Source organism: Hippocampus comes, unplaced genomic scaffold, assembly GCF_001891065.2.
Source record: "Hippocampus comes isolate QL1 unplaced genomic scaffold, H_comes_QL1_v1.1 scaffold104, whole genome shotgun sequence".
Classification (NCBI taxonomy): domain Eukaryota; kingdom Metazoa; phylum Chordata; class Actinopteri; order Syngnathiformes; family Syngnathidae; genus Hippocampus; species Hippocampus comes.
This window is the reverse complement of record NW_017806072.1, coordinates 13,997-22,380: the sequence shown is the minus strand read 5'-3', so window position 1 is coordinate 22,380 and position 8,384 is coordinate 13,997. Positions and strand designations below refer to the sequence as shown.

Below are 8,384 nucleotides of genomic sequence, written 5' to 3'. Positions count from 1 at the left end.
TATATATATATAGAGAGAGAGAGAGAGAGAGAGAGAGAGAGAGAGAGAGAGAGAGAGAGAGATACAAATGTTCATTACTACACACAGTAGCCTTTATACAATAAATACAGTCAATAAATACAAAAAATATATATATACAGTAAATTTGCGGCACAGTGATCAACTGATTAGCATGTTCGCCTAACATTGCGGAGGTCCAGGGTTCGATTCTGGACCTGGCCTTCCTGTGTGAAGTTGGCACGTTCTCCCCGTGCCCATAGAGTTTTTTTCCAGGTACTCCGGTTTCCTCCCGCATTCAAAAACATGCATGGCAGGCTCATGGAACATTCTAGATTGTCCCTTGGTGTGATTGTGAGCATGAATGGTTGTTTGTCTCAGTGTGCCCTGAGATTGGCAAGCAACCAATTCAAGGTGGGTTGAAGTTGCCGCTGTAGCACATTACACAACAATTTGTAATCCACAGTAACATTCATTATTATCATCCACAACCACATTTACGGTAAATGAAATAATACAAATATAGCGTACAACTGAAAAACCTGTATGTGTATACATTAAGGAAACAGCAAACTGATCCTTTGGAAGCTTTAAAAGAAGACAATGAAAGATGAAATCTCATTTAAAAAGTTATTGTTTGTTGTTGTTTTACCTCTGGTTGCGTTTCTGCTCCACACTTGCATGGTGGGGATCTTGTTCCGCGAGATCAGTTGTGGAAGAAGCAAGTGCCGAAGTTAAAGTTTGTTCCAAACCTTTGGCTTTTGGAAGGGCAGCAGGCCTTTTTACACTCTTCTGACTCTCTCTGCCCTTCTTATCTTTTTCCTTCATAAGCTTTGCACTTGCTCTGCGACCTTTTGGAGTCTGTAAGACACAAAAACATACATCAATACAGAAATGTAATTTTATTTATTTCCTTTTATTTTAACATCATACAACACAGAGGAGACCACACACAATCAGGCATGCAAGGAAAGATGGCAGTGTGATGCGGCACACGTACTACTTGCTCAAGGGTACCTTGACAGTCAGCATGATATTTACATTTGAAAAGGGGACACGTTCCTCTTGTCTCCTTTAAAAAGGACAATTCCCTTTTCGATTGGTTGTATCCACAAATACATTTGGACAAAATTGGTGGTAGCCTATTGTTGATGAAAGAAGAACCCATAATAAACCTGGAAAATGCTTTGAATTTTATTTTAACCCTTTCAGGGACAGCGGTCACTACAGTGGACAGCTTATCATGTTATCAGGTTACAGGTTATTATTATTGGTGGATGAAAGGTTAATTGTTATTTCAAACCACACCGCACTGCGACAAGAATAGCCTTATCAGAGACGGCAGAGAAGCAATAATAAAATTTTGATTTTGATGCTACTATACCTGCATAAAGTACCTTGATAACGGTATTGAAATGATAGCAGTGCATGAACTTGAACCACCTCTAAGTGTTGATGAAAGTAAATGGACAATTGGCAAATGAAATCACATTACAAAGGTCTTAAAACGGGTAGACATGCTAACACACACTAAGTTAGCTTCGCGATGATGCCAAAAAAAACAGCAATGGCAGTAAATCGTCCATCAGCACTCCCTGAAATTTGCTGAAAGCGAAGTGAAATCATGCGTGACTACGGCCAACTTGTGCAGAAGGCCTCTTGAACACCAACATGCATAATCTGAATTGGAAGGAGTCTCAGAAGCTCCAGACTCAACAACACCACTTTTTTTTAAAGGTCACTAGAGAGCTCTTGCTTCATCACAACGGCATACAATGGCTCCTTCCTTCATCGTTATAGTAACAAATGTCATGATTTGCGTGAGACAAAACCACCCTCCCAAAGCTGAATGATTCCAACAAGACTGTGACAACATAGAGTATGAAATATGCTGAAATTCGTGATCCTTTACGTATTTTTACAGAAGAATATCAGAAACCTTTTATCAAGACACAGAGGGAAAAATATTGATTGATCATAAACATGGTGATCTCAATGTTTTGCAAATTCTGTTTAATGCGTGTGTCCTTCAGAAATTCCACTCGCCATAAAAATGCTGAATTTGCATTTATAGATTTACCTTGATCGATTGTACATCTTCATCATCTTCCTCTTTTCTCTCATCTCGTTCATCTCCGGCAGAACGACTCAGAAAGGTAAAACAGTTACAGTTCAGTTGTCTTTTATTCCGCTCCCTATTTTTGGGTAGATGGACCACTGAGAAGATAATAGGTGGAGGGATAGAAAGAGCGCCCGTTCCCAAACCAAGCTCATCAAGTACCTATGGAAGTTGAAGAGGGAATCCCAAAGGTAAGAACAGGAACTATACGAGCATGATGAATGATAAATGCAGGCAACAAAATGGTATTTGTTGGCTCCACCTCATGTAGTGGAGGCAGGTCTTTTCTTCGGAGCAATTCCAATACATCTGGATAGTCTTTGCCTGCCAGTTTAAGAACAATGTGAGGGATAATGACTGGTTTCTCTGCTGCCTTTTCTGCTTTGGCTGGCTCCATCTGATTGCTTGGGGACGGGATCTTGCTGGTGGATTTTTTGCTCTTCCTTGCTGCAGGGGCCTGTGAAAAAGGACCATTGAATTATGAAGATGAGTTTTGTCGGAAGAGTGAACGTTTCGGATCATGGAATTTGTCAAATCCAGAGAGTATCAGTTCATCTGTTTACGAATGTGTATATATACATTAGATCTAAAAATAAAACAGCAAAACAAGTACCGGGACCTGCTTCTCTGCTGGGTGCTCCTCTTGGGATTGCGGAGGCTCCTGACCAGGTAGTGGGACCCGCAACAAGCCCTTCTCACGGTCCCAGTGATGGAGAATGTGGTCCACTTGGGTCTGGCACTTTTCATATGCATTGAACATTCCGTGCAGTTTATCTACCGTAGGCTTGGCAAAAAGATGACACAAATAATAGAAATGAAGCCTCAGTAAATTGATTTGACAGTTATTTGAAAATTCTACAATCCATGGATCGATCGACTAGAACATGTATCCTTATTTGGGTGCTGGAGCCAATCTCAACTGACTTGGGTCCGAGAGGTGGGCTACAACCTACGCTGGTCACAGTAAACCTACCATTTCTGCTGCTGGATCAGACTGCATGTCTCTCATGGTGTCTTCTTTACTCTTTTCTTCTTTGCCTTGCTTTGCTGCATCAATAAAGAGAAGTGACAAGACAATACAACATAGACATAATCATACTTTGCTAATACACAAATTAATATAGTTTTGCAGGTATTCTGTAAATGTGTTGGCACCGTCATTTGAAGGTTGATCTTTCTTGTCCACTAGGGATTCTTTTGAAGATGGCATTCGAGGAGCGGCCATTGCACTAGATGACTAAAGGGACAAAACCATTTGAAATTGGATTACTATATATATTTATATATATATATATATATATATATATATATATATATATATTTTTTTGTCTGCGACTTGGGGAACCCCTTCTTTGATTTGCTGACAAATTTGTGCCAAAAATATCCCCAAGTAAGCTCATCCGGGCCGACATTCCTGCCGACCGCTGTATTTGAATTTAGCAGTAACCATCTCCGAAGTTAACAGAACTATTTCGACGGGCTGACGATTCCCAGGCACACATAACTACAGTACAAGCGCCAATATTCTCTGCTAGAACAAAATCACAGTAAATTGTGCATAATAGTTCAGCACAATGCAAAACAAATAACTACAATAGCATGGAAGGATGGAGAAGTAAAATTAAAGGAGAAAGTTAGCCAAGCTGTTGTAACAGGCTGCCATCTCAGAGCCGCTTCTTTTCCTTTCCTTTTACAGGCACTGACAATGCATGATTACAAATTCAAGAATTAGCTGTTTTATCAAATAATCTCACTGAACACACGCCGGCTGATTGGAATACTTTCGAGTGTATTTCAGTCCCCCTCTTGTGAGCTTGAATGTTTGTTTTTGAAAGAAATTCACAGACCTGCTTACTCTCCACGGAACCCTTCTTCCTTGACGCTTGTTTGCTTTCCTTAACTGTACCCTTTTTACTCTTCTTTTTTAACTCATCTAGTCGGAGTTTCTTCATTTCATCTTGTTGCTTTTTGTCCTTCTGCATTTTCCTGATTCGTTCAAGAACTCTGACAGACAGAAACACGTCGTGTTTCATGTTAATGTCAGATCAATAATTCATGAAGATACTGATTTATATTGTGAAATTGGGAGAAGGCTGTGTTTACTCCCTCATTACTTGAGTTTCTTTTGTTTCTGTCGTTCAATAATACGCTCCTTCTCTTCCTCTGGCAGAGCTTCGTATTCCTCTTCATCCATGTTCTGCAGCCACTCCTCCTCCAGTAGTGCTTTTTCCTTCAGCATGGCATCTGACCGTGACACACACCCACACCCACACCCACACCCACACACACACACACACACGTAATAATTTGAACATTACGATAAATAATCATTGCATCAGGTTCACTGACAACTATCATAAGTATTGTAAACTATTGCTCCTTGCTTATCCTGAAAATGATTAAACCTTCTCATTAGCGAATAAGTAGTTGTGCATGCTAATTTACCTTCAGCTTTTTTTTGTGCCCTTTTCCGAGCTTTTAGGGCACTGTATGTGTCAACTAAGTTGATCACATAAATATGTTTCCGGTTCTTAAGGGCCTTGAGAACAACTTGAAGAGAGTATGTCACAGACTTGGTGTAGACTGAATCAAGACCATGAATTATGATGCCACAATAGCAGTCATCGAACTGCATGACAGGAGGAGACAAAATAAAAAAGAAGCAGTGATTAATATATCAGTTCTGTGGTCAAAGTACAATACAAACAGTTGTGTAATCACAAGCGTCATCCTACCTGAAACCTCTCTGTTAGGATTTCAACCAGGAGCTGTTCAGGCAAGAGATTGCTGAGTGTGGCCTTATCTATTGCCTGAAACAGAACACAGTAACGAGATGGAGCGAGAACACTGCCGTTTTTGACCCTGAAAATTTGTGTTGGTAACGTAGAAACACTTAAAAGTGAACACTGAAAAGTTTTTGGCGCTGAAAAAAAGATTCCAATGAAAATAAAATACAGCCCGTGTTCGGAAAGTTGCTTGTCTCCGCCAACTAGTTCAAAGTTCAGTTCAGTTTTTTTTTTAATGAACTTGTTCAGTTCATACTTCATACTGTACTGCTTATAAAACAAATTGAACTAAGTTTATCATTCCAAATATGAACGAGTTCAGAGTTTTGTTTTTTTTAACAATACGCTACTGCGAGCCATGACCCTGAAAATATTGGAATTTCCCCATTGTTGTGGTGGTTGTATATCAACAGCAAATGGCAAAATCTTCCTTCCTTTACACCACCGCTCATCAACAAAAATGTCTATTGTGCATCCGTATTAAAGAAGGAGGGATCCAGTCAAGCAGACAGCAGCTACATATTGACCGTAAGTTCAAAATCTTCCACCCTACACCAACCCATTGACATAATTTTGGGGCATCAAATACCATCAGGCTGCTACTTCTTTCAAGATCAAAAATTTCATCATTGGGGAGATATAATTAAAAAAATGCTGGCTCACTGATAGTGTCATACGCCTGCATCCCAGTTAACTCCAAGTGTCGAAACCAATTTTGGTGTAACGTCTGACCCCTTAGAAATTAACAAGAAAGTTTGACAAAATGTGAATTCCAGTTGCGCAATGTGGTGATGTTGCAAATTATACCCAATCAAAATGTACAAAAGCTTCCACACAGATGACAAACCAATTTCCGGTTTTAACAGTGATACCTAGCCATCCATCCATCCATCCGTTTTCCGATCCGCTTCTCCTCACAAGGATTGCGGGGGGTGCTGGAGCCTCTCCCAGCCTTCTTCGGGCAGTAGGCGGGGGACACCCTGAACTGGGTGCCAGCCAATCGCGGGGGCACACACAGACAAACAACCATCCACGCTCACACTCACACCTTGGTACAATTTAGAGCATTCATTCAGCCTGCCATGCAAGTTTTTGGAATGTGGGAGGAAAACCGAAGTACCCGGAGAAAACCCACGCAGGACCGTGGATAACATGCAAACTCCACACTGGGAGGCCGGAGCCGGAATTGAACCCAGTACCTCTGCACTGTGAGGTCGACACCCTAGCCACTGGACCACTGGGCTGCCCTGAGACCTTGCCAAGAAATAAAAATACAGAAATACACATGTATCTACATGTGTATCTACTTGTGGAAAACAGAGCAATCCTTATGGTAAAAATGTACTTGAGTGGCACACAAACCACATCGTTTCAGTTCCATTCAAGTGAATAGGATTGAGCCCCACCTTCAATACATCCCAATTTTAATTTTAAATTTCCTTTAATTCTCATCAATGTCCTCTTTTTGTAAGAAACTGCATCTTCCCTGAGTGAAAACTCTTTTTTTATGGAGTAAAAAAAGTGATACACTTCAATGTGGGCAGCCTCAAAACATGACAGAGGCTTGCAGTTTACATCACAAGGGGATTCCACTCATTACATAGCATAATGGGCAATTCAAAAGCATTGCAGTATGTTGCAGTGTTTAGGCTGAAGATTTTGCCATTGACCTGTGGTCACTTGTATTATATTTTGTTCCTTGTGTAATGTCCTTTGGTCAAATTCAATTAAAACTCCTGTTATAATGGACATGCTCATGCTACTTGGAATGCTTTCACTGAAAAACAAAACAATCCTGGCACCGTGCCCGTCAACAGTCTTCATGACTCAACAATGACAAAGAGACTGGGCAAAAATGACAACAAAAATAAAAACAAAGGTTTATCTCATTTTTGCAAATCACATTTGCTTCCCAAGATTTTGGGGAGAATCATTTAGAGACTTGAATGGAAGTCTTTGGGTGAAATTTGGACTTTTTGGGAAGGTGCATGTCTCCTTACATCTGGAGCAAAAGTAACAATACTGTACAGCATTTCAAGTAGAAGATCATCAGTCAAACATGGTGCGAGTGTATTGCTCTAAATACTGCATTATATGTTTACTTCAGCTTTCTTTGTCTGAAATCAACATTTGTTCGATGATCTTAAACATTAAAGTGTGGGGTGGGGGATTTAAAAATAGATCAGGTTTTAGAATGAGGAAATAAAAATTTCCGAAGACAAACCACCAATTCTGAATACATTCATTGAGGACTTGAGCAAATGTACCTGGCTGCTGGATGTGCTCCCTTTTTCTTTTGGAGCTTTCATGTCACTGCTGCTGCTTTCAGCATGTTTTGAAGGAGTTTCAGTAGGAACTGAGTTTGGATCTGTGTTTTCAACGGGGGAATCCGGCCTAGAGCCGATGTTTGCAGATATATGAGCTGAAAGAGACAACACATATTGACTTATATTGACAAAGACATATTAGTTACTGTTTTTGATATGTTAACCTAAGCACTTTTTATGGACCTGATGTTCTATTTTTATTTTCATTTTGTAATTATTTGGAGATTTACAAAAAACAAACAAAACGGTGATATTCACCCTGGTGGTCAAAACTAAAAGTTGCAGGTAGGACTTGGGACTCGTCTCAACTACAGCAGCAAGTGAATGGCTAGAACTGCATCTGTTCAAATCTGTTTACAAACAATGAAAGACTTTATAATGCCACTTTTTTTTGTCTTTTGATCTGCCTCAATAATGTAATGAATTAAAAATGAAAATAGGGGGTTTCTTAGCACTTTTTAGATGAGATTCAAATATAGATTAATTAGATCGATTAATTACAGATCATAATTAATTAATTTCACAATTGTTTTAATCGCTTGACAGCACTACAGTAATTCCTCGTTTATCGCGGTTAACGGGGACCAAAACCACCTGCGATAAACGAAAATCCGCAAAGTAGCGACCCCCCACCCCTCCATATAGGTACAAGTACATAATAAAGGCCAAATTTAATGGTATACATGCATGTAGAAGTAAATTTTGAAGTAATAAACATGACTTAATGCTGTATACGAATAGATTTAAACATGTATAAGTTAGGTTAGTTTATGAATAACAAAATACAGTAAACATTAAAAAAAATAAAAGAAAATTATTTATTATTATTTTTTTAAGTCTGAAAACGGTTTTCGTCCATAATCCGTTCCAGAAGGCTGTTCGAAAACCGAAATTGTTCGAAAACCGAAACCAAGCTCTTTTTAAAAAAAAGTTTATTGAACACGTCTGCTCACAATGGAAAGCGACACGAGGAAGCGTCACTTCCTCGTCTACCTGAGGAAGCGTCATTTCCTCGTGTAAGGAAGGCAAGAGGAGTCAAGTGGTGCATTGAAGTACGCTCAGTTTGTTCGAGAACAGAAATTTGTTCGTCATCCGAGGCATAAAAAACTCGAAATTTTTGGTCGAAAACTGAGACGTTCAGAAAACCGAGGTTTG

The 8,384-nt window shown here is 39.6% G+C and overlaps 1 protein-coding gene across 1 annotated transcript in view; it reads right to left on the bottom strand.

Annotated features, from left to right (window-relative positions):
• Positions 1 to 8,384, bottom strand: part of hydin (HYDIN axonemal central pair apparatus protein) — a 49,431-nt gene that overhangs the window by 28,973 nt on the left and 12,074 nt on the right. The window contains exons 21-31 of the mRNA XM_019893936.1: positions 7,170 to 7,324; positions 4,852 to 4,926; positions 4,562 to 4,745; positions 4,231 to 4,360; positions 3,964 to 4,120; positions 3,272 to 3,353; positions 3,090 to 3,163; positions 2,736 to 2,900; positions 2,379 to 2,573; positions 2,078 to 2,278; positions 650 to 858 (exon numbers count right to left, since the gene is read on the bottom strand). Coding sequence (XP_019749495.1) covers positions 650 to 858; positions 2,078 to 2,278; positions 2,379 to 2,573; positions 2,736 to 2,900; positions 3,090 to 3,163; positions 3,272 to 3,353; positions 3,964 to 4,120; positions 4,231 to 4,360; positions 4,562 to 4,745; positions 4,852 to 4,926; positions 7,170 to 7,324 — 1,627 coding nt within the window. The remainder of the gene's footprint in view (positions 1 to 649; positions 859 to 2,077; positions 2,279 to 2,378; positions 2,574 to 2,735; positions 2,901 to 3,089; positions 3,164 to 3,271; positions 3,354 to 3,963; positions 4,121 to 4,230; positions 4,361 to 4,561; positions 4,746 to 4,851; positions 4,927 to 7,169; positions 7,325 to 8,384) is intronic.